Source organism: Emydura macquarii, unplaced genomic scaffold (genome assembly GCF_026122565.2).
Source record: "Emydura macquarii macquarii isolate MOO-44397 ecotype Brisbane River unplaced genomic scaffold, CSIRO-AGI_Emac_v2 contig_2795, whole genome shotgun sequence".
Classification (NCBI taxonomy): domain Eukaryota; kingdom Metazoa; phylum Chordata; order Testudines; family Chelidae; genus Emydura; species Emydura macquarii.
In genome coordinates, this window is record NW_027132932.1 from 4,691,406 (window position 1) to 4,717,757 (window position 26,352).

Below are 26,352 nucleotides of genomic sequence, written 5' to 3' on the forward strand. Positions count from 1 at the left end.
CTGTGATGAGGAGGGGGGCTGCAAACTGAAGTTTGCCTAGGATGGCAGATTGTCTTGAGCAGCCCCTGTCTGATGGAGATTAGTGTGTGCTGCCCCCTTACCTCACATGATTTATTCGTCTCACCTGCAGTGATAACAAGCACCCCATCTGAACCCAAATGCTGCTGCTCCCCACAATGCTGGAGGTGAGGGAGAAAATGGAAAGACCCCCAGCCCCTTGACTTCAGTAGGCTGTGGATTAGGCCTTAAATGCCTAGAAAAAGAGAACCCCCCCCCAAAAAAAAAAAAAAAAAAAAAAAAGACATGCTTGGAGTTTAATGTGTGCGCTCAGTTGGACATTAACATTAAATTCTATTGGGGATGGACTATAGATTTAAAAAAAATTCTGACAATGTTTAAGCATTTTTTATTCATTGAAATTTTCACAGCTGCAGAAAATTATGCGAGGCATCAGCCACTAATTATTTCATGACAGTAGAAATGGAGATTCAAAAAATAAAAGCTTTATAACCATTAAAACACAAATCATTAACATCGCATGCCAAAATATACAAAGTAGTATCCTTAAATCAAACTCTATTAAAAGTTCTCAAACAGCATTTTTCTTACATTGCCTATCTATAAATTTCAATTATTACCTATGGAAATATGTTGTCATGCATGTGGATAGTAAAATTGACATTTACCAATAAAAAATTAATCTTTGCAAGTTTAACTATAGAAAAGTCATACAGAGTTAGATCACTTCAACAGGTACCTTAGACCCCACTCCCTATTTAAGTTTTGTATGAAAATAAAAGCTTCACACAACCTAATTATGAATAGATATGTTTGAATGGTTTTAAAAATAGTCAGTGGAAACAGTTTATTTGGATTCAGATTTTAAGATGTTCAAGGCGGGAACTGTCCCTCTACTCTCTCTCTGTACAGTGCCTTGCACACTAGGATTCCAATCTTGATTGGAGCTGCTGGCTACCATTGATAAATAATGTCAACATGGACTTACAATGGGTGAAACTCAACTACCGCAGCTTTGGGCTAGTGCATGAAAGGGAAGCTGAACATAAACAAACCAATCTGTCCCTTCTCTTTTAATTGTCCAAAGTGAAATACAACAACAAACAGTATGAACGGTTACATTTGATTTTTTTAAAAATCAAAGTTGTTATAATCTAATATGTAACACATGGAAGAAGCTTGTTAATTTTGAAAAAGTTATTTAAAAACTGACTATAGCTCTTGAAAGAGATGTTGGCAAGGTTCAAAAGCCCAGATTTTAACCTGCCTAAAAATATGCCAGAACAGAGTCCTAGTCCTGCAAACATTTATACAATGGCTTAATTTTAAGCACATGAGCAGCCCCACTGAAGTGAAAGGAACTATTGACATACTTACAGTTAAGTACCCATGTGTCTGCAGGATTGGGGCCTAAAACTGCTATTCTGAAGATCTAACTACTACATTAAACGCCTTCTCTCTACAGGCCAATTTTAAATGGCCCCCACCTTAAGACTATAATTCATATTTAGAAGGCATCCATCTGAACCCGTGATGCAATTTAAAACCAACCCAAACCACCCATTGATACCTTTAGGAAAGGAACCAAACTATTTCCTTCTTCCCTCTCTCCCTCCCACACTAAGACTCCTTAAATAATGTGTCTAGCAATATGCCCTAGCTGTCTCAGAACACAGGCTCAGCCTAATTTCTGGTGCAAGTTATTCACAGCCTGGGCACCTTCACTACACTATAGATACCATTCCCCAAATTTGAACATGGCTATTCTTGTCCTCAATGTACTTGATAAGTAGAGTTACGACAACCAGGCGTGGCAAGGTAAATGACTTCTAGTGTAGCTGGTCCCAACCTGAGCCTTTTGGGTTTGTAAACTTTGCTCCCTATATTGAAAGTCATGATCCTTTATTCTTACTCTGTACAGTTGTGTGGAGTGAGTAAAAAGTCAAGGTTTGAAGGCTGAACCACGTAACACATACTGGGGACAATTAAGGACAAACTGATTTTCTGAGATAATTTTGCTAAGTACTGAACCACATGTGGGAAGACCAGCTTGAACAGAATGTACCCAGGGATCAGTTTGTACTTTAAAGTTAGTCTGTGGGACGGAAGGGTTTCTTCATACTATGCCACAGTCTACAAAACTTTATCATGCTGACGTGATGAGGCACCATTTCTGGGTCTCTTTAACTGGCAAATCTTCCAGATTAAGAGTCCATCTAAATAATGAGAAAGTGATTCATTGCTGATAATCACTGCTAACAGGACCAGACCACACACACACCTGACAGAGCTAAAAACTGTCTGGCTACTAGATAGGACCAAAATTTTATCAAGAGCATTACTAAAAGCATGTTCAACATCACCTGACATCAGCTCCCTAACAGGTTCTCTGTAACAGTGTTGCAAATGGCCTGCAAAACTACAGCCCTCTTCTCCTTAAAATCCCTTTTGAAGACCTCCTTCTTCTGTGACAAAATACAAGAACCTAGCTGACTAATTCATCTATTTATTTATCTAAAGAGAGCAGTTCGGACATATGTGGAGTGATGGGTGGGAGGAAAACAAAGGAGAGGAACCAACCCAGTTTTAGTTACAAGTTTGTTTAGGATTTTTAATAAGCAGTGGACTTACCACCACCTGAGCACTTTGCTTGTATGTTGTATCCCTAGCTGCTTTTGTCTTTTTAGGATGTATACTTTGCAGGGTAGGGTCTGGTCCAGTCCTTCTGCTCCTCTGTTTGGAAAGCAAACAGCACTAATTAGAATAAAAGTCCACACAGCAAAACTGTTTAATGCCAGTTAAGGGAGGTGTGGTAGGTGCACATACACAATGCTTGTCAGGAACAGGTCACTTTCCTATTGTCAATGGACTAAATGAAGCAAAACAGCACTACCTTTGCCAGCAGCTTCAAAGTTAATTCCCAACATTCCCCAGAAGCTGTTGACTGTGATTTTTGACTAAAATTACTTTACTAGGCTTGTAGTTCAACCTTCTGGCTGTTCATATGTATTCACATGCTGATATTCTGACCAGCAAACCAAAACATGAAACTGTGGAATATGAATGTCCTAGTAGTAAGGAACTTTTACATTTGATTTTCTATCAAAGCCCAGAGGCAGACGGGGCAGCAAGGTAACTGACAGACTTTCAGGGCAAAAAAAGTGGAGACCACTGATGTTTCTCTGTGCAGGAAACCAAGAGGGGCCTGTGAAGCAGGCTGGGATCTGGCTCAGGGAGCCTACTGCCCCAGTGCTGAAGTATCAGTAGTTGAGACAGAAGTGTTTGGGGGGAGCCTTTCAATTCCACTTTGCAGCTTGGTGGCCCCGTTGGGGGCATTGTAGTAGGAGGTGTCCTTGAATTACAAAGATATCAGCAGACAAAGAGTTGGCTCTACCCCATCTCAGTCATCCTTCCCCCCCTTCATTATACTATGTTAGTCTAACACAGCCTTTCTCCCCTGAGGCCCATGCACGTTTCCCCAATCCATCCCCCACCCACTAATTTGACCCTACCGATATTTATAGGCTAGATACAACAATCACTAATAACTTTGCTGAATTACAACCTGTTTTTTTTTTTTTCCAAATGTAGTCCCTACACATGTATTCAATGAGTTAACTACATGGAAAATTTGAAAAGTCCTTTATTCAATTATTAAAAGCATTTGGCCCAAAGAAAGGTGAGACATGTATTGGCATTTTTAAAGGGTCCATTTTAAAATTAATTCTAACAACCTAATTAGCAGAATTACTTGTGAATGGCCAGAAAACTCATCCTGTACACAAACAGCTAGTACTGTGTGAGTGTGAAGAGAGTACTCTGTATTACTTATAAAGTGGAATCCCTGATTTAGGTGCAAAATTGAACATGGTGAAACACTTTTAGACAATCTCAGCAGCAATAATCTTTTATTGTCATTTACCTGAAAGAACAAGACCAAATCCTGAAAACTGGGACAAGCATGGTTTCTTATCAGACAGACACATTTCAAGTCTTAGCTGCCCAATGACAATCAATTCCCTTCTCTCCTAAACTACACCCCCTGATCCTACTGGCAGTTTGGAACTAAAAACAAGAATCCATGTTCTAGACTCACTCTATTTTGGTTAAAGTTCATTGAGAAATGGGACAAAAAAACCTGCTAAAGGGTAGGGAAAGTAGTATTTTGAAGTCTTTAAGATGCAACTATATACAATGGAAGTTTAAAAAAAATGTTTAAAACATCCCAGCTGACAGTATCCTTTTAAATGGGATTTCAATAGCATGGTCTATATGGTGCAAAAGCTATCATTATACTGTTTTATTGGCAGTTTTAATAGTCACAAATTAGCAAATTCCAGCAAGCACTATGTGGTATCAGTTCTTGATGTTCTGAAACTAATCCTTAAGAAACATCTTTCAAGTTCCTGACTGCTCTATCAATTGAACTGTGTTAGAGGATTCAGTTACGTTGCATCTTGACATCATTAAAGCCTGGTTTTCTTTTTACAATTTAGATGGACATGAACAGTGTTTTAAGAATCACCCTAAAGTTTTGGCTACATCAGGTCTTTAATAACTTTGGTTTAATAACAAGCAGCATATGTGAAAGTCAGGATATATGGATATAAAGCTCCACAAACACCTTAACTCTGGTCCCTTATGCCTGGGCACAGATTCATCTATTTTAGGATGCACTATCCAAAATATACATAGACATTATTTACATCATCATATCTTCAGGGCAGAGATTGCCTATCACTAAAGGTCTGTAAAATACCTAGTGCCTTGATCTTGATCTTGGCTGGAGTCGAAGTGCTCCCATGACACAAATGTAATATGTAGCAGATTCTAATCATGCATATTTTCAGGGGTGGGTATGAGTTAAACTGGGTGACTGACTCTCAAGAGAGTGTTGTTTGGTAACTGCATATAGAGGAATAAGAGGCCAGATTAACAGCAAGAATTACAGGTGGCTACAGTCAAGATAGATTTGTTGAGTAAATACGGAGGTGGCTATATAGAGGTGTATCTGCAGTGAAATGGTTGAGTTTGCTATGTGAACCAGAGTAAAATTCCTAATTCCAACAACAGAGTTTTCCTATTAGGTCTTGTTCTATTTACTGAATATCATAAATCTTGACTTTTTTCTCCTCTATTTCTCTGGCTTCCAAATTTGTAGTAGTCAAAATCCTGAATATTCATTGTACAAGTTTGCTACCATGGTGCTGTCCCTTTACCCTGCTCAAGGCCTCGATCTTTTGTCAGCCTCTTGCTAGTATGTGTTTGACAGGTTTGAAGCCCCCTCATCATACATTCCCCCTACCAGCCCCTAACCTTGAAGTTGTTCTACTAGTCTATCCTTCACCTTCTTTCAGGCTGTGACTTTCCCTCTCCAGTAGTTCCCTTCGTTGTTGTTCAGGGTTTTTCCAAGCAGCAAGGTTAAAGTGACATAGTTTTGTCAGTTCCGCTGTTACCTACAGGATTCAGAACAGCAACAGTAAAAGCTATCAAACTTCTGATCTTATTCCAGACTGCTGCTGTTTGAAAAAGCTGTGAGCACTGGAACCATATGCAGATTCATTAAGCTAACAGCCATAAGCTGAAATGAACTATGTAACACCTTTCCAAGGATGTAAAAAGATGGAAATAAAGTCTTAAGAGCTTGATTAGACAAAGCAGCTGGTGCTAAATTTAGGTATGGAAACCAAGTGGTGAGGATGAAGACACTTTAGCAGGTATTAACTTCCATGAGTTTTCAAGAGGAGCTGCCTAATTTGGGCAGCATCTTGGAAGAAGTCAGCGCTCTAGGATTCCTCAAATGCCTGACCAAGTCCTTGTAGCAATCCCAAGTGCCAGCTTTCCTGGGAAAAGCTCACTGGCAAGTTACAATACCAGGAAAGCAGCAAGCACAACCCAACCTCCCCCAAAAAAACCCTAAGCCTTCTCCCTATAGCCAGCACCCCTCCACAAGGATCACCGCAGGCCTCTCCAGCACAACCTGCCCCGAGCAGGATCACCACCTGTACCATTTCCTCAGGAGCAAATCTACCGCCTCGCCAGCATCGTGCGTGTAGCTGGAGGCAGAGCTGCCCCCACAGACGTGCACCCGAGTATTTACATCTGCAGAGAACAGCCCTTGACACCCCCCCCCCGCACAGGTACCTCAGCGCCTCTCCCGTGCAAGGGCCCGCACTTCACGCTGAAGCCAGGCCTCTGTTGTAGCTAGGACCACAACAGCCTATGACGGGGCTGCGGGTCCCTGAGCGCCCCCAGGGCGCTGCCCTCCCCGCAGCCACCAGCCTTCTCCCCACGAGTCACAACCACCGCACCGCACCGCGCCCCGCCCGTGGGCCGGCCGCCCGCCCGCCCCGTCCATCGCCTCCAGCAGCCGCCCACAGACTGAACGGGGCAGCGAGCGCGCCTACAACAACAACAACAAACACCACCACAAGCCCCCAAAGCTGCTGTCTATAGGACTGCCTGAAAAACAACGCAGCCGAGGACCCAGCTGTCCATCAAGCAGCCCTACGTCATAGACCTGCGAAGACCCAAGGTGCCCTTGGCACTGCCTGAAGAATAATACCACCAAGGCCTCCAACCACGCGTACGGACCCGCCTTCCCAGCAAGGACCCGAGCTATCATTTCTGATGCCGGAATAAAAAAAAAACCCCACGAAAACCCCTGGCCAGGGCCACCAGCGTCTTTCAATATAACTCCTCCAAGGACTCCGGCTGCCTCATGGGCTGCCTGAACAACAATTGCCTGAGGACCCCGGGTGCCCTTTCCGCTGCCTGCGGCACAGCGAACGCGCCCTCTGCCGCTGAGGCGAGGACCCCGGCTGCCGCCCGCGCTGCCTGCACAATAACACGGCTGCCCGCAGCGCCCAGCCTCCGGGAGAAGTTCTAAACCCAATTCCGGCCCGGCGAGCCCGGCGGCAGCGGGGAGGCCCGGCCCGGCCCGGCCTGAGGGAGCGGGGAGCCCGGCCGCGCTCGCTCGCTGGCTCGCGATGGATCAGTGCGTGACGGTGGAGCGGGAGCTGGAGAAGGTGCTGCAGAAGTTCTCGGGCTACGGGCAGCTGTGCGAGCGGAGCCTGGAGGAGCTGATCCAGTACGCGGGGGGGCTGCGCCGCGAGATCCTGCAGAGCGAGAGTACGTGCGGCGCGGGGCGCCGGGCCGTCCCGGGGCGGGGGGCCCGCCACTTCCCTTTAGCCCCGCCAGAGAGCCTGCACCCGGTCCCGGCTTCTCGGCCCCCCAACCCGCAGGCTCCCCGATCCCGGTGGTCCTCGCCCATCCCCCCCGCGTCCGAACGACCCCCGCCCCCCCCCATCTCGGCTTCAACTCGGCTCCCCCGATGCCTGTTTCTGTTTCCCCCCATCTCTTCCCCCCGGCCTCGCGATCCCGGCTTCTCACCCCTCCCCGGTCCCAGCTTCTCCTCGCCCTCCCTCCTCCCCCGGCTCCCCTCCTCGATGCCGGCTTCCCCTCGCTCCCAGCCGTATCTGTGAGAAGTCTCGGGGCTCCGCTTTTTCTGAGTCTCAGACCCCCTCGTCCCACAGAGACCCGAAGCCCATGGCTTCTTCCCCGCCCCCCTCTTCCTCCCCGTCTTAATGTCCCAGTCTGGCTTCTTCTCGGGCCTCCTTCTCCCGGTCTCAGCAGCCCCCTCCATCACCACTACCACCATCACCCCTTCCCCGCTTGGGACAACTCCCCTGGGCTGCGGTTATCTCTCTCTCTCCCCCTTCCTGGCCAGCCTGTTCCTATCAGTTTGGAAGAGCCTATGGTATTTTTAGATGCTGTGATTTTTTAAGTTACTCTCAAACAAAATAAAGTAGTGATTTCATAAACGGGGGAAAAAGAGGGAAAATCCCCAGCCAGTCAAAAGACGTAGAAGTTAAAGGAAACTGTCTTTGAATCTTCCTTTTCCTTTCCCATGCCTGTCCAGTTTGTAAAGGGAAACAAGCCTTTGTTTACAGTTTATTAGGTGGTGTTAAATGCCCTTGTAGGGGGAAAAGTGAGTCACAATGCTTTAGCGGAGAGGCTACAACCATGTTTTATTTAGACCATGTCCACACCTTATAGTTAATGTGGTTACAAAAGCATCTTTGTTGCTAATAGTAGTGTGGGGTTCTAGGAGGTTTTTTTTTAACCTGCTAGGACTGGGAGACAAGGTGGTTGAGGTAATAATTTTTATTGGATCAACTTTTGCGTGCTACAAGGACGGGCATTTTTTTGTTTTCCTGATCAGTTAAAAGAAAGAAACAGTCTCTCTTTATGCCTGTTCAGGAAAACTGTGCTAGAACTCTGCTACCCTCTGTACTTAAACACCTTCGTTGTTATCATGGTTCTAACCATAGCATGGACAGACAGAGCCATATTTCAGTGATGGAGGAGGTTAACACTTCTGGTTGTGGGGTATTGAGTTGGGACAGGCATTGGTCCGTTTTGAACACACCTACTTTATTCTTTAATGAATAGAAATATTTACTTCTGGTTAGGAGATTCCGTTGTGTCATCTTCATATTGGTCAATATGCTTATATGTTTGTGAGTAAGAATGGGATTAATCACTGCTATTGAAAGAGCAGTCATAAGAGCTAGACTGGGTGACGTAAACAACAGGTTTGTTGGATTTTCTGGGTCACTTGGTTTGTTGCTTTTGATGTGGTTAAATTAGAAAATATTTTGGTAAACACAGATTTAAAGGGCTTCAGCAGCAGATAAATATAACTCCCTAAGTATTATATTTGCAAATAATATTTAGCACTTTCAGAGTGTCTGACCCCCTAAAAGCTCTTTATAAAATGAACCATGTAAACCTTGCAAGATCCCTGAGAGGTAAGTAACTCAGTATTTATACATGGAATGGGAGGGAGTGGTGAGACAAATGATGTGATGTACCCAATGCCATAGTGATAGATACGGGATTAGAATTTGAGAGTTCCTGGCTCCCAGTCCTGTGTTTATCAAAGGGCTATACTATCTCTATCCTCCAGAATCCACTTCTGTGTAGTTCCAAGAGTTGTATTTATTGGTTCTAGTCCTGCACAAATGCAGTTGCATAACTTTACTTGCGTTGATGTCAGTGGGATTACTCATGTGAGTAAAGTTAGACCCCTAAATAGATGTTGGCAGGATCAGGGCTGTAATTTATACATGGCACTTTACAGAGAGACTATAGAGGCAGGCCCTGTTCTGATGAACTTATCATTTAGGTATTTGTAGAAGACCAGTTCAATATAGGCAGCACAATCTTCATTCTGTGAGAGGTTCTTGAACAGCTATTAATCTTCTGCTAAAACTTGTTCCAGCAGCACTTTTTCAAGGGTTGGTGGATCAGATATTCTTAGTGGTGCTACCCACCAGAATTAATTCTTTAGAGAATCTTCCTCCTTGGAAGCACATTTTAATAGTCCCTTATATTCTTTTAAAGTTGTTCAGGCAGATAAAAAATGAAATTAAATCTGTTCCTTCTGCATCCTGTTTTATCGGTTCACCATTCACAGAAATTCTTTGCTGTACAAAATAGTTCGACTAAGTGGTCAGCACTTTGTATGTTAAAAACAATCAATAAAATATATATCTTACAAATTGAGACTCCAATCCTGCAAGGAGAGTTGTGTGATATGACCCTTATGCTTGCAGAGGGTCTCATTGACCTCAGTGTGGTTCTGCTTAACCAGAAAGGTCAGCCTACAAGGATGCCTTTGAAGGATCCAAGCCACTATCTGTTAAAACAAAACGAAAAGGCTCTTGTATGTCTTTACTCTCTTTCTGGCTGTGTCCCCACTGTTTCTCTCTTCTTTGGTAAGATGTTTTGGGGCTGGTGCTTCTTTCGTATCTTGGGCCATGCTTGTTGGTACCTCACAGACAAGCAATAACCCCATATCAACAGAATGCGAATAGTGCCATTGCTTAGTAAACACTCTCGAATAAAGTAAGCGGTGTTTGCTATGCAGCTTCAGACTGCTTGGGGAAGTTACAAAGCTACCTTTATGAATGGCAAAAGTTCTTATTTCATTTCACTAGTTATTTATACCTTTTTAAATAGAACATGGTGTGCAAGCTTTGTTCTTGTTAGTAGTCATTTATTATTAACTTATTCAGGGCCTGGTTTTCAGGGGAGCTAAGCATCTGCAGTTTCCCAATACCTTTAAAAATCAGGTCCATTGTATCCAGAATGTTTTAGAAAAGTTACAAAAGTGTAAGCAGCCAGGTCTGTGTCCCTCCAGAGCTTACAATCCACAGGCCTGATCTACAAAGACTTATGCACATGAGTAACTTTATCCATGTAAATAACCTAATTGAAGTCAATGGTACTACTCCCATAAGTAAAGATATGTGTGAGTGTCGTCTCAGGATTTGACCCTAAATAGACAACAGGCATAAAAAGGGAAATGGGTGGATAAAAGGATGTAAAAGAAACTATATATTGAAAACTATTTAAGCTGTCCTCCGCCCTCCGTATAATGTCTTGAGCCTTTTCTGGTTTTTCATTTAGACTTTATTATGAGCACTCGGGTCTAATAGACCCATGAGGAGAATAAGAGCACTGACTTTTTAATGAAGTTAATGAGTCTTCACCCTCACTAGGCTGCTCTTGGGGAACTTTCTCTGCTGTATAGTGAGTTGCCTCATACTGCAATAGTTGCCATAGCTATGCTTGTTTTTTTGTGTTGTTTGAGCATGCAGTTGGTTAATTTCTTGGTAGAAAGCTTGACTTTGACCTCCTCTCTCTATCCTGCTGCATGATCAGCAGTGCATGTATTCTTTTATCCTAAATCATAATTACACACACATGATGATGTGATAGTGTCAGACTGTTGCTGTCCATGAACACTGGCTTATTAAAGAGACACTAATTTCTGTCTGAAGGTTTTTTTTAAATCTATTATTTATTACAAGTTACAGTGAGATAGCTGTAACTGAAATATTTGAGAGGGCAAAAATCTTTTTTCTTCTCTCTTTCATTTGTACAGTTGACAGCATTTTCTGTGTAGACATTGTCTTTGTTTCACGATAATCAGTTTCCACTGTTTGTGTGGGATTTTTTCACACAACAGAAGAGGGATTTTTTAAAATTAGGGACATTGTAAAACTACAGTAATTCGTAGGGGAGGGAAATCTGTGGACAGGTGTAGTACAGTACCTGAAACTACTTTAACTCTTTTTAAAAATTGAGTAGCTTTCAAATTGACGTCATCCTTTTAATTTAAGATTAATGGATTTTAAACCCAAAACGGACCATTCTAACCATCTAGTCTGACGTCAGTGAATGTTGATAAGGAAATATTGACGAGTGGAATGATTTCTTTCTGCTTCCTGTATAATCCCTGAGGCTGGTTGTTTGTCAGGGCAAAAGTCATGGTTTTATGCCAGATTCAGTTGTTTGTTTTTGGTCATGACATACAATATTTTAATTGTGTCTCATGGAAAATTGAAAAGTCAACTATCCCTTTACAATAAGTTCTTAAAAACCAATTCATATTTATCTAATAGCTTAAAGCCATTCCAATAATCATGCTCCCTATTTTGGATGCACAAAGCCAAATCTCTAACATTTCATAGAGGAGACTGGCTCCCTGCTGTTACTCCATGTTCATTAACTTTAGGAAGACTATGGAGTCTTAGTAATTCTTTGCTTCGGTGACAAAGACCATGGCTTTATGAAGAAAATCTAGAAGGGAAATGTGATTGTTACAGTCGTAGCAAAGGTGCAACCTTAAATATTGCTATTAATAAAGATTCTGCAACTTGAATTTTTCACATAATCTTGGTATTGCATGAGACAGAATGGAGGCTTGCTTTTCTGGAGCCGTATTGGCTCTGTGGTGCTAATGGCAGAAAAAAATCACTTTATCAGTAAAATAGGAAGATACGGTTGAGATACCTCAAAGCAAGTGTCTGGAATAAGGAGCTATAAGTTTTTTATCTTGTCCCTCTGATTACAGCTGCATTCCTGTTGTGAAACTTCTTTGATTTCCTTCACACAACTTGTAAGAGAATGTAAGGCAATGAAGTTAGGGGCAGTACATTATAGCAGTTACATTTTGTTTCTCCTCTCCCCACGCTTGCAACTCTTATGATGACCGTTTGTTATGCATGTTGCAATGCCTGAAGTATCAGAAGAGAAACTGGCTGTGTAACACTCTGCTCAAACTAGCAGTAATTGAAGTCATAGAATGAGAAAAGAGGTTTAGGGTTAGTGGCTGTTTTTTTAACCTCATTTTATTAAATGTTGTGGACTTTTTAGGAGCTCATCCTTTTAAATATTTCTCATGGGAAGGATTTGTAGCTAGGGCTGTTAGAAAAACACTTCTTGGACTGGTTGTTCACTTAAAATTCCCTCAGGTAGTGTATACAGTGATCGTTGAACACAGAGTTGAATGTGTGTGCCTGATTGAAGAATGTAGCCAATCAAATGATCTGGGAGGAAGCAGCGATGAGAAGAATCCTCTTATCAGAAATAGGTTCTGAAACAAGACTGGAGGAGAACGTGTTCCTGAATCTGGGAATCCAAAGTTGAAAGAAAGTGGGACAGAAGCAGAACACTGAAAAGGAAAAGTTCATTTCTCCAACCGTGACTGTTTAGCCAGTAGGGAAACTGAGGCATAGAAGGTGTGAGTTGCCTAGGAGATACTGGGGTTTAGTTTAGGGATTCTCAAACATTTACATATTTATCATTTTATACATAGAGTGTGCCTCCTTCCCTCCCACTGATGATCCCATAACATTCCTGTGGCAACTATTGAAACTGATATAATGAAAAAGTAATATCTGGGAAGGAATTATGTATTTTTAGCTGTCCCATGTGATTTAGCAGCTGGAAATGAAGAAATCCAGCACCATGTAATAAGCCAGCTCTTTGTGGACCATGAGCTAGTGCTCCATTGCTCATCTCTGCTCCTTGAATCAGTGTTTGAGACCTGTTGGTTTAGCTATTTAAACATGGGATTGGGAGTCAGGAGACTTAGGACTTGACTTGTTATTGCTTTGCACTTCATTTTGAGTGTAATACTTTACCGAATCAGAGTGGTAGCACTCAGCACTCACTTTGCATAGATGTAAAGAGCTACGCAAGGTGTAGGGCAACAATGAATTGGGCTCTAGATTCTAATCCTGAACTCTGTGTGCATGCACACCCAATAATGTAATCTAGTAATGTAGTACATCTTCAAAGAACTGTACAAATGATAGCTGATCGTACGGTGAGGGTAGAAATGATACCCTAGTACATTCTGTGAGGAAGGTTGTTTAAATGTTAGTGCTTTGAGATCCTCTGGTGAAAGGCACTAGAAAGTCATATTTATCATTAACCTTGAATTCAGCAATTTACAAAACTGCTGTTTCATTCAGGAGAATTTGTACCTGCCATAGCAAAACTGGGACTGGCATCTTAATAAACTTGTCTCATATCCTATAGGGTTTATTTGTTTAAAACTGCATTTAGCTGAGGTTGTTTTGCCTACACTTTCTAGATTGCTTTTGACTTTCATTATTTCAGAGCTCTTCACTCTTCCAGTAGTACCATTTCCACCTTTTATTATCTTCACATACTTGGGAGGAATTTAGCATTATCATTTGTTTATAATAAAGTTAGTAATTAATTTTGCTTCTCTTTTGCCTAGACCAAGACGGAGACTTGTCAGGGACAATTTCACTTGTTATGACACAGTGCTGTAAAAGAATAAAAGACACCGTTCAAAAATTGGCCTCGGATCATAAAGACATTCACAGCAGCGTTTCCCGAGTTGGAAAAGCCATTGATAAGGTATTTACTTTGAGTTTTATTGTGTGGAAACTTGACAAATATTTTTTCCATGTATTTTATAGTATATAGACTTCCCTGCTAAATTTGGAATCAGTCAGTTGGCGTTAAATCCTGGCCCAACAACTGGGACACTTCCGTGGACTTCAGCAGGGCCAGGATTTTATCCCTGGACATAAACTAGTTTTCTGAAAGTTCACACCACTCTGTATAGAGACTATCCCCTTTTCAAGCATATTAAAAAGAGAAAATGCTCATTAGCATATACAGGATTAAAAGATCAATGTATTATAGTAATATAGCGAGGTGTTAACAGAATTAATAGAAATCTTCTAGCTAAGAAATACTATTTCTGGGTATCATGTCTTCTTTCTATCTAATCACTGGTAATACATGTTTAGACAGTTGAATCCTGTTTTAGGAGACCTGTTAATCTGAAACAGCTTTATCAAGAAGGGTATTTTTGCATGATTTTTTTTTCTAGTTTGCTTTTAATCAGTTCTTTGAGGGCTTGATCCCGCAAGGTGCCGAACACCCTCAGTGGGAAAACAGGATTCTCAACACCTGACAGGATCAGGGCCATTAATATGATGCTTTTGTGCACTTAATAAATAATAAAGAGAACACAAACATTGTCATCGTGGAAGCTTTCCTGGTGAGCCATTCTGATACAAATTCCAATTTCAAGGATTTCTGAAAGCTTACTATAGATAGACTTCAATATTCTTTTGAAAAGGTATCAGAATTCTTGCTCACAGCAGTTGGTGCTGTATGTAAACCTTCAAATCACCCTTTTCCATGAAACAATATTGTGAAACATTCTTCCCTCTCATAGGAGATAGTTCTTTTCAAAACCATCTGTAATAAAACAAACAAACCCCCCAAAATCCTTTTCAGATTCTCTTTTGTGATATGCTTTAATATATAGACATGTTTAGATCTAAGCTTGTATGTACTGACAGATGTCTTAAACGCAGTTTGACAGACGCAGAGTTGGTAGACCACAGACAATTCTGTTATAAAGGAAACTCCTGTGAACATGCCTGTTGCCTGTAAAGAGCCACCCCAGCCATACAAAGTGATGATTGAGCCTTTATCTTTCGTAACCAAGTTTAAGTGAGACAGCCAATCTATTAAATCTTAATTTAGTAGCAGCAGAGTGCACTAACAATTGCAATACACAGCACACTGCATTATTGGGAGAAATATCTGTGCAACTATTGTGATTTTTTGTTTGTTTGTTTGTCTCTATATTTAGCTATCATGTAGATCTAAAAGAGAATTTGTCTTAATACCAACTGTGCTAATCTAAGCATCAGTGTGATGTTCAAAGCTTAAGGATAAATTTCTTCATAATCCTAGCTACTGTACCTAAACCAATTAACAAGAGTAAAAGCAATCCATCCTTATTATGAGCTTGAAACCTGGTGTAAATCTATTTAATCTTATCTTAAGTTTGAAATTTATAACTTCAATCCTCTTTTGATTTAACAAATGGACTTCAGATGAACCATTCTGAATTTGATTAGGCTCTTTATCTATTTAATTGTTCTGGTAAAACAGAATAGCACTAAACAATAGCAACCTAATTTAGGAGGATTTAAGTATTGAGTGAAACAATAGGGAAATTGTTTGTAGTAGCAAAAAGTACATTTTAGCATTTGATAAAATTAGACATAGTCTCTTGTCTCCAAATAACTATTTCAGCTATTCACTCAAATAGTTTTCCAACATTTGTATTGTCACTGTACCAAATTAAGTTTGCCCAGTATTAAAAAATGGACCATAAAAGCTTTTGATAGTCTATAAAATGTGGTGCCTACAGTTTAACAGAAATAAGAAATGGAAAGACATCAACAAGTTCATCTAGTCTGTGCCCACAGTGGGTGCAGGATTGCCCATAAGGACCCATAGCTGAAGGTACAGTCCTGTGATATTCTGAGCAACCTCAGCTCCCATCAAGGCAATAACACTTGTTCCAAGTTATTTGGCAGGTTGTAGAATCATGACTTGAAACAGACTTTCTGTGAAATCTTGTGCAAGTTACTCGAACCAAAAGCTTCAGTCCATACAGCTGGAAAACTGGGTAGAAAGCAGGAGCTGCATCTGCTGTAAACTTCCCTAGACAAATAAGCTACAGAAAATACATTCTAGTCCTTCTTGGTCTTTTCACAAAATCTGTTGTATAAAGTGGAATGTAATGATTTCATGAATGGTGAGATTGAAGGTCTCCTGGGTCCATCTAACCTTTCCGCCTGCACTGCTTTAAGATAATGTTTGCATTTCAGACAAATCTGATTCCTTCCAGTGAAGTCTCTGTTGGCTTATTAGGGTTCTATAATCAATTTAAATTACTCCTCCTCTCCCCCCCTTTACAGGCAAGGGGCATGTTCTTCACTGGGTTTCCTTTATAAAAAATTGTCTGCGGTCTACCAACTCTGTCTGTCAAACTGCGTTTAAGACATCTGTCAGTACATACAAGCTTAGATCTAAACATGTCTAAATATTAAAGCATAGTGCACTCTGCTACTACTAATATACTTAAAGTTATAAACCAAGTAAAAGTAATTAGATGTAATTGATCTCGTGAATTGATCCCTCATGGCCTCCAGACAAATCCTGGACAAAGTTTTGCTGTCACTAAATACAATCGTCATTAGAACCCTGAGCGATAATTCACAAGATGTAGATTTTGTATTTACAATAACCTTCCAGCATCTTCCCCATTTTTGCCTTTATTTTTACAGATAGAATAACAACCCATGACAATGTGTTATTGTCATGTTTTGGAGATCATCAAGTGCTTGTTAAGATGTGATCAAGTGTGGACAAATGTAACGCAGATGAATTTATCATGGGCATCAAGATTAGAATGAGACTTCCAATATTTATAGGAAATAATTTCAGTTGAATATTGCATCCCCGTGACACCTACTGTTTCAAATCAACTATTGCTTCCTACTCAACAAGCTCAGATTTTGATGCAATTTGGTGTGCAATGAGCCCATAGTGAGTTTCAGATTAAATGTTTCATTTCCTGTGTAATGAAAGGGAGGGGCCTATGTGTGATATTTCCTTTGGCCAGTCTTAGTTTATGCAGCTCAACACTTATGAGCTGGATAAATTTACTAGGCATATTGCCAGTAGGGTTGTCCTTGAGATCAGAGGCTCATTATCATAATATCTGAAGAGGAACTTTAAATGTGGCATGAAGCATTACCATCTATCTCACCAAAATAGCTAATTAACCAAACTGTCTCCATAGCAGCTACTCAAGACTCCCAGGTTCCACATCTGTGGAAGTTACTCCTTATTACAAAGGGCTATTGCTTCCTTGGGAGGGAATAATTACAGCCAAATTTAACTGTAATGTAGTTTGTTTGCCTCCCTCCCAGGGTCAGAGTCACATTGTTCCCATCCAACAGACTGTTTGCAGGTGGCTGGCCAGTGATTTCTACCTGTTCAATGTAAAACACATACGATCATGATTGGGGTGTGAATAGTAGAAGCCCACATCCTAGCAGTATCCATGTCATTCGTAGTTAGATGCCTGCACTGGTGTTTTGAGGTGAGAATGTTATCAGGAAAATGAAGTGGAGGAAAAGCTGGCTCCATCCATTTCTTCCATACCTTCCCAAACCTTGTCCATAAAGAGATACAGTCAGATCAAATTTCACCCAAATTTAAGTTTTGGGAAAACAAGCTTTTATTAAGATATATGGAAAGTTTTCCATGAAACAAAACTAATCCAGTGGACACACAAATTTTAAAAATAAATATTCCCTTGGAGTGACATTCAGATACTGCAGTGATGCGAGCTATTTAAGGATGCATTCTTTACAACCCAAATATTATATTATGAACCAGAAAATGAAATAGACTAGTTATTACTAGTCTCACTTTTATGTCTCGTCAAAAGTGAGAAAATTGCAAAAGGCAATAATTAACCGGATAATTGTGAAAAATAAGCTAGATCTTAAACATTTTCACTTTTAATGGTCTTAGGTACCATAACCAATAACACAGGGAAGGTCAGTATTCTGTTTAATGTGATATTTAAGCTGACAGTGTCCCTTTATATATTTTTTTCTTGCTGTTTCTTGAAGTTCCTTCCAAATTTAAACAGTATCAGTAATATTTTTTATAATATGTCTTCTACATTTCTTAGTCCTAGTTGTACTATTCTGGCTGTTGTAAGGATTGTTTAATTTGGAAGCTACTGTTTTTACCTTGCTTAAGTCTCCAAGCATGCCCAGTACAGATTAATGTTTCCAGAAGCTTGAGCAGGGTCAAATAACATGAGTGTCATGCAATTAATAAAAATTCTGGGCCTTTTCTAACTAGCTTGACTCTTGGATGTTTATTAAACATCACGTCAGAAATTATATTGAACTGAAGATGGAGTAAGTTTGCTCATCTCGATAGCAGCAATGAGAAATGCCTGGTCACTAAAATATAATACTGGACAGCTATGAAAAATGTAAGCAAAGGGCAAGCAGTGTTTTCTTCTACATGGAGTAAGCACTCAGTGTGTAATTGCTTCTGAAAAGCACAAAAGATCCACTGCAAAGTCTTGAAATCCCAGTAACTATGGTAAAATACTAGAGAAATCGCTAAATGACTTGAAACACTAGAGACACCTGTACCAGACACCTGTTGAAACAGGAGAAAAAAGTGAAGACATGATTCCTCAAAGAAGGAATAGGGAAGGAGCACATTAGGATAAGGGCCAGCAGAATTATTTCAGGCACTGGCATCAGCAAAATCATCATGTTCTAGCATATCACTCGAAGCCACAACATAATCAGTCTGGTTTCAGTGAGTTATAGCTAGTGACCTTACAGAATAATCAGACACATACAGCAGTCTGGTGTAATTGGCTACATGGCTTTGAAAAGAGTTACAAGGTTTATGGACCAGATGTTGTTTCAAAATAAAGTGTTGCCTTAGCTGTAATTAAAATAGCTAAAAGGTGAGGGAGATGGGGATATGCATCTAGTTACTAATGTGGGAAAGACGAGGCAGATGGGATGAGATATTAGTGTAGGGGTGACTGTACTAGTGTTACACAACCAGATGGTTTTAAAACTAGGGTTTTATTAAACTTAATATCCAAAAAACTCCAAACAGATGCAACTTGCACAGGCTCCCCTGTGCTCAGTCTCACTGAAGCAAAACCACCCTCCTGGGATCACATCTTGCTTCTCCGCTGTTTCCTTTAACCTTTTCAGCAGAACTCCAAAACCTTAAAGGGAGAGGGCACAGCCTTAAAGGGACAAGGTACAGATAAATATAAGCCTGGCGTTCCATTTTGAGTGCTACACTAGTACCTGTAAGCCTCTGACCATATTCGGTATGAACTAAAGGTTCTATGAGTGATTGTCCACATGGATTCCATTCTTGGTACACATGTGCCTGATGATAGATTCTTTTGGCCAACAATGTCTATTGGGCCATATCTGCACCTAGGTATCCTCAGCCTCTCCTCCCCTCATGCACCTGAGGGTGTAAAGAGCAGAGCGGACGCAGCTGTCTTTCAGTTCCTTCTTATCCCTCAGGGCAGTGAGACAGAACCACTGCGGTGACAACTTGCTTTCCTGTTTCTTATAAATGCTGTCCTATTGGTTGGTTAGTTAGTGTTGTTAATGTAGATTTATTTTGCTCACTGGCATAAAATCCCCCAACCCTTTTATCACTTAATAGGCTAGGGACCCCCTTGTACAAGATCTCTAGCCATCATAGCAGAAGCAAAATCCCCAGCATTCATACCTTGCCCTTCTTGAGTGGCTGCTATGCCTCTAAATGATGGGCACTCACGGTGCCTTTTTTGTTTAGGTGAGGGGTACATCCCAGAGTGCTGCTCCATCTACTACTCGTTTTCCAAATGGATTCAAAGGCCTGGGAAACCCACCTGTAATTATTTCTTCTTCAGTGCTCCACGAAGGCCTCTTCACACATGGAAAGAAGGACCTAGTGAAGGCTCGTTCCTTTTTGAGGAGTGCCCCGGTGAGCCGTGATTCAAGCCTGAGCTCCAGGGCAACATCAACTTAGAGACCCCAGTCGTCGACTTCAATACCTGTGATGACAGCTTTGGAAAGGGGCAGGAAGGAACACCCCTCCAGAGTCAAGCCAAAGTGTAGGTCACCCTCCCTGCTGCCTACAAGGTCCAGACACAAAAGTTAGCATGCGCCTGATTCCCCTCAGACTAAGCACTTCATGGGCAGCCAACAGTTTGACCAAGGTCCCTCTGGTGCCTCAGGACCAACAAACAGGTGCTTGTGGTATCCCCTATGCCTGCAGACTGCTGTTCCTCTGGCACCTTTCGCATTATCCCTTCTGGTACCTATGATATATATGGTACTGAGTGATTTTGCTGTGAGTCTAGTACTGGAGTCACCTTGGGAGAGATTGAAAGGGGTACTGGCTAGACCACTGGTCACCAAGCCCTCAGTATTTCAGATGGGGTGGCATCAATAGTACTGATTCCATCCCCTATTTGAGTAGAGGTGTCATTAGCGTCCCTGTACACCTGAATGTGTTGCCCCACCTCTGGAGGAAATGTACTCCTCATCTTCCCTGTCAGTAGGGACTTATCTCCCACTTATCCCTCGTCCCCTCCATGAGGTCACAATGGGAATCCAAGAGGGATTCCAAGAATTGTTCTCAGTAGGAAAGGGCACGAATCTCATAGAGATCAGGCCCCCACTATCCTCCTCCAGGGGTCCATTACCCATATGCATGTCAACTCTGGTCTTACTGGGCACCACATGATATGCAGCCCAATTCCTGCAAGTCAGTAGCTAATGGGATATATGACCTCATGTACATCAGTGATGCATGTTTCCAGACTTCACTGTGCTCCATACAAGGTGGTTGAAATTGGTTTATTTACCCAGCTCGCACCACACAGACATGATGGTCATGGTCCACAAGAAGTCCTCTCTCTGGTGGAAAGACCCTCTTCAGGTGCGCATCTCTACCTACCAAGATTTTGGTGACAGACACCTCCACTGAGGCCTTGGAACTCTTCTAAACCATCTTCATACTTAGGGCCTGTGGTCCCCTCAGGAAGCTTAACATCACAAAAACATCCTAGATCACAGTCATCCTTCTAGCATGCAGAACGTTTCTGCTTTTTACTCCAGGGAGCCACTATCCAAGCGCTGACAACGCCATGGCTATGTTTAATATGAAACCATGAGGAGCTAGGTTATCTCCACTCTGTCAGAAAGTTGTTCAACTTTGGATTGGTCTATTCATCACCATATCACACTATTCATCCCGCGTCTGTCAGGCATTCAGAACTTGTTAGCCGAGCACCTTAGCATACAGTTCCCAAATAATTATGATTGGTCAATCGAGGACCCAGTGTTGCAGAGGGTGTTTTGCAAGTGGAAATAGACCTGTTTGCCACACACCGGAACAAGACATGCCATGTGTTCTGTTCCCAAGTAGATCTAGTCCAGGCTCATTGTTAGATGCCTTTCTCACTTCCTGGACACTGGGACAGATGTATACCCTCCTCACCCTCCCAACCCCATCCCCATGATACCTACTATCCTGAGAAACTTGAAGCAAGAGGCAGGATTGATGATCATGATAGCCCTCACATGGACAAGGCACTTCTGGTATTTGGAGTTAGTGAATCTCTCAGCACGCAATGCCTGATCACTTTGCCTGTTGTGCCTGACATAGTGTTGCAGAAGAATGGTCAGATCTTACACCCGGACCCAGCTTCGTTACATCTGACAGCTTAAATGCTGGCTGGATGACGTCCACTAAAAGAAGCTGTTCAGCTGAAGTTCAGAACATTATCATCCAAAGCAGGAAAGATAAAGGTACAAAGCTGAATAGAAAATCTTTTCCATTTGGGAATCTTGGTACCACTGTCTTCCTTGACCTACTGCAGCAATACTGGACTATTTTAGCCCTGAAAAACCTGGGTTTTCTATTAGCTCAGGGTAAGAGTCCATCTAGCAGCAATATCTGCTCCTATCCAAGGTCATACTTGAAATTCATACCTATGGTGGCTTGGTTCCTTGAAGGTTTTATTTATGGTTTTTCTATTGGTTCAGGAGCCCTCCCTCATTTGGGATCTCAGTATAGTATTATCAGAGTTGGTGAGTCCTCTCTTTGATACCTTAGCAACCTGTTCCCTATTCCACCTATCAATGAAGATTGCCTTTTTTGTACCCATTACATCAGCTCAAAGGGTAGGGGAGCTTCAGGCCCTCAGGGTGAGTCCCCCTTATATAGTGTTTCATAAGGACACGGTCACTCTCAGGATTCATCCCAAGTTCTTGCCCAAGATTGTTTCAGAATTCACTATGAACCAGCTAATTCGTATCCCATTTCTCTTCCCAGCCTCTCTTAACCTCATGAGAAGCTAAACTTCCCTCACTTGCGACCATAAGAGTACTGTCTTTTTACATTGACGGGACAAAACAATTTAGGAATGCATCCAGACGGTTCATGACCTCTGCAGAGAGGATTAAAGGTCAGGCAATATCCTCTCAGATTATCTAAGTAAGTCTCCAGCAGGATAAGGACATGTTATAAGTTAGCCAGTTACATCCATCCGGCCACATAAGAGCTCATTCTACTAGAGCTCAGACAGTCTCTGTTGCCTGTTTGAAGAATGTCCCTATTGCTGAAATCTGTAAGGCAGTAACGTGGACCTCAGCCTACAACTTTACATGAAAGAATATGCCTTCTTTGGTAGGGCTGTCCCGCTCTCATTGTTTAAGTAGGACTCCTACTACCCACCTCCAAGCAAACAGATTACTGTGTGTGTCACCAAGACTGGAATAAATATGGACAATTATTTGAAGAAGAAACAGCGAAGACTTCCTCACAGTAATTGTGGTTCTTTGAGAGGTGTTGTTCACATGGTTTCTATGACCCATCATCCTTCCCCATTACTACAAAGACCTATTCTTCAGGGATTCTGTATTGGCAGAGGAATCGAGGGATGGTTTGACCTGCTCTGCCCTTTATGGCCTCAGTTGCGGGAGGACGTGAGGACATCTAGAGCAATAAGCATGACCCTAATAGACATTGTAGGTCAGACAGATCTGATCTTGCATTCATGGGGTGCATGTTCACAAAGAGTGGAATCCATATGGACAACTCATCTTGAAGAACCATTGTTACTTTAGCAGAAGCCTGAGTAGAATTGGACCGATCTGATTGCTTATTTGTAGTGTACTTTCATTCCTGATAGACCAAACTTATTAAATACACAGCTGTTATGGGTTCCATCTGTTTAGTCACAATGTTCTTTGGAAATTGTCATCAGGATTGGTGATGAAGATGAGCCTCACATGATTCTCAGGATTGGTTCAGATAGGAACATTATTATTACTATGCTTCAAGTGCTCAGGGCTGTGCAAGACGTGCAAAAAAAGACAGTCTATACTTCAAGGAGCTTACAAATTAAGACCCCCTAAGACAAAACATTTGTTAAATGTGCGACTCAGCTTGTGAATGGTCATTGCTTTTATATTTTTAATACTGAGCTTTCTGTCTTGCTCCATGTCTCCCCTCCTATAATGAGGTGGAGAAGACAGTTTGTTGACTTAGGGTTAGTGTTTTTGTTCCTCACTGATGATTGTGTCTTTATAAGAGATTGGAGACTTCTACTGTCAGGGACTTCTACACTGAGAGATGGAGGTTGTTCTGCAACTAGGGGCAGAATGGAAGAAGGCATGAAGATGGGAGTAGGTGCAGGAAATAAAGGGAACAGTGAAGCTAGCATAGATTCATAGACTTTAAGGCCAGAAGGGACCATCATGATCATCTAGTCTGACCTCCTGCACGTAGCAGGCCACAGAACCTCACTCACCCACTCTAGCAGTAGGGTCACAATCTCTGACTGAACTACTGAAGTCCTCAAATCTTGATTTAAAGATTTCAAGTTACAGAGAATCCACCATTTACTCTACTTCAGTCCAGCAAGGGACCCATACCCAATGCTGCAGAGGAAGGCAAAAAACCCCCAAGGGTCTCTGCCAATCTGACCTGGGGGAAGATTCCTTCCTGACCCCAAATATGGTGATCATTTAGACCCTGAGCATCATTGGCAAGTGCGTGGGAGATGTCGTTGAAAGGAAGGATGAGCAGCTTAAATTGGATAGAATAAGCCTGTGAAGTTCTCACTTCACTCTAAACAGAGTATACGCCCAGTGTTTATAGTTCAAATGTACCCCTTTTCTGGGTTTGTCTTTATTGTTAATTAAAACAACAAAATGTACCTCAGCCTAAGGTTGGATGTTCCTAAAGCTTTCTCTGCAGGACTGCTTCTGTCCTACTCTTAATTTCCTCAACCAGGCGAGATACTATAGTTTTTTTGATGTCTCACTTGGAGCTAATTATCCACCTGTTAACTCAGTAGCACCTTTATGCAAGGTTCTAGGACCTGACAACAGGGTGACCCAGGATTCTAGAGGTTGCCAAATAGATAAGGGGGAGACAGTGGAGGGATAGATTAGAAGAGAGTGAGATGGTCAGATGAGAATGAGAATTTTAGCAGCTGCATTTTAGATGGACTGGAAAGGAGCAGAATTACACTCAGGGAGTCTGGAGAGGCGAGTGTTTCAGTAAATGAAGCCAGAGAAGACCAGCGTGTGGACAAATATTTTAGCCAACAGGACAGAAAGGGTGGGTTAGAGCTTCAATATGTTGTGGGGAAAGGATCAGCAAGACTTAATAGCCTGTAAATATAGAGGGATATAGAGAGGGGCTGACGCCAACATTGTGACCCTGAGAATCAGGAAGGCATTTGGTAGTGGCCAGGAATGGATGCTTGTTTGGAACCCTTTGAGGTCCAGCATCTGCCCCACCTTTGAAGAGTTGTTGCTCCAGAAGGAACAGTCTAAGCAAGTGGATGTGTTTACTGCTCCCTTTCCCCTCATCTTGCAAATCTTGGTGCATTCAGTGGGGAATGGTTTTCTGCTTTTCCTCAATGTCTTGAGCTGAAATAAGAGAGAAGTGGTGGTCCAGATATTTAGGGAAAGGAGAGATGTAGCTTTGTACCTCTGTAATGTCTCTTGTACAGAGATCTCAAAGTGCTCCTACGTATTGTAATTAAGTCCCTGAGGTGGTATTAGTTCCACTTTACAGACTGGGTACTTGAGGCACACAGTGGATAAGTGACCTGCCCACAGTCAATCAACAAGCATCTGAGCATTCACTCCCAGTCCCGTGTTCAACCTCTAGGCAGTAGTATAGGAAACTTCTCCCCAAAGGTTTGGTTAGGGAATGGTTGAGAACTTTATTTTGTCCAGATTGATTTGCCTGTCCCTGACCAAGCAAGTCCAGTCATTAAATATGTTCAAGAATTCATGCACCAAATCCCATTGTATGTCTTAACATAAGAATGGCCATACTGAGTCAGACCAATGGTCCATCTAGCCCAGTGTCTGTCTTCTGACAGTGGCCAATGCCAAGAACTTCAGAGAAATGAACAGAAGAGGTAATCATCAAGTGATCCATCCAGTCTCCCATTCCTGGCTAATAGGATTGCTATTGATTGACCTATTCCCCATGAACTTATCTAGTTCTTTTTTGAACCCTGTTATAGTCTTGGCCTTCACAACATCCTCTGGCAAGGAGTTCCACACGTTGATTGTGAATTGTGTGAAGAAATACTTCCTTGTGTTTGTTTTAAACCTGCTGCCTATTAATTTCATTTGGTGACCCCTAGTTTTTGTTTGATGAGAATGAGTAAATAACACTTTATTTAGTTTTTCCACACCAGTCCTGATTTTATAGACCTCTATCATCTCCCCCCTTAGTCATCTCTTTTTCAAGCTGAAAAGTCCTAGTTTTATTCATCTCTCCTTATATGGAAGCTTTTCCATATCCCTAATCATTTAGGTGCCCTTTTGTGTATCTTTTCCAATTCCAATATATCTTTTTGAGATGGGGTGACCAAATCTGCACGCAGTATTCAAGATGTGGGCATACCATGGATTTATAAAGAGGCAATATGATATTTTCTGTCATATTATCTATCTCTTTCCTAATGATTCCCAACATTCTGTTAGGTTTTTTTGACTGCCTCTGCACATTGAGTGGATTTTTTTTTAGAAATATTCACAATGACTCCAAGATCTTTCTTGAGTGGTAACAGCCAATTTAGATCCCATCATTGTATATATAGAGTTGGATTATGTTTTCCAGTGTACATTATTTTGCATTTATCAATGTTGAATTTCATCTGCCATTTTGTTGCCCAGTCACCCAGTTTTATGAGATCTCTTTGCAGTCTGCTTTGGATTTAAATATCTTGAGTAGTTTTGTATCCTCTGCTACTTTTGCCACCTCATTATTTACCTCTTTTTCCAGATCATTTATATTGAACAGTACTGGTCCCAGTACAGATAGGGGGAGCACCACTATTTACCTCTCTCCATTCTGAAGACTGACCATTTCTTCCTACCCTTTATTTCCTATCTTTTTTAGCCAGTTACTGATGCAGGAGAGGAGCTTCCCTCTTATCCCATGACATCTTACTTTGCTTATGACCCTTTGGTGAAGGACCTTACCAAAGGCTGTCTGAAAATCTAAGTAAACTATATCAATGAGATC

The 26,352-nt window shown here is 41.7% G+C and overlaps 1 protein-coding gene and 1 long non-coding RNA gene across 3 annotated transcripts in view; one reads left to right on the forward strand and one right to left on the reverse strand.

The window, feature by feature from the left end:
- Positions 1 to 691: 691 nt before the first annotated feature.
- Positions 692 to 6,308, reverse strand: LOC137166056 (uncharacterized). The gene is made up of 4 exons (XR_010923545.1): positions 6,163 to 6,308; positions 5,366 to 5,474; positions 2,650 to 2,751; positions 692 to 2,234 (listed from the first exon to the last, which is right to left on the reverse strand). It is a non-coding gene; the product is annotated as an uncharacterized lncRNA (long non-coding RNA).
- Positions 6,309 to 6,780: 472 nt separating this feature from the next.
- RMND5A (required for meiotic nuclear division 5 homolog A) overlaps positions 6,781 to 26,352 on the forward strand; it is a 38,861-nt gene continuing 19,289 nt past the window's right edge. The window contains exons 1-2 of one of the 2 annotated variants that reach the window (XM_067567620.1): positions 6,781 to 7,149; positions 13,622 to 13,764. In XM_067567620.1, coding sequence (XP_067423721.1) covers positions 7,008 to 7,149; positions 13,622 to 13,764 — 285 coding nt within the window. In that variant the 5' untranslated portion in view covers positions 6,781 to 7,007. The remainder of the gene's footprint in view (positions 7,150 to 13,621; positions 13,765 to 26,352) is intronic. The other variant, XM_067567621.1, reaches the window with a different exon arrangement.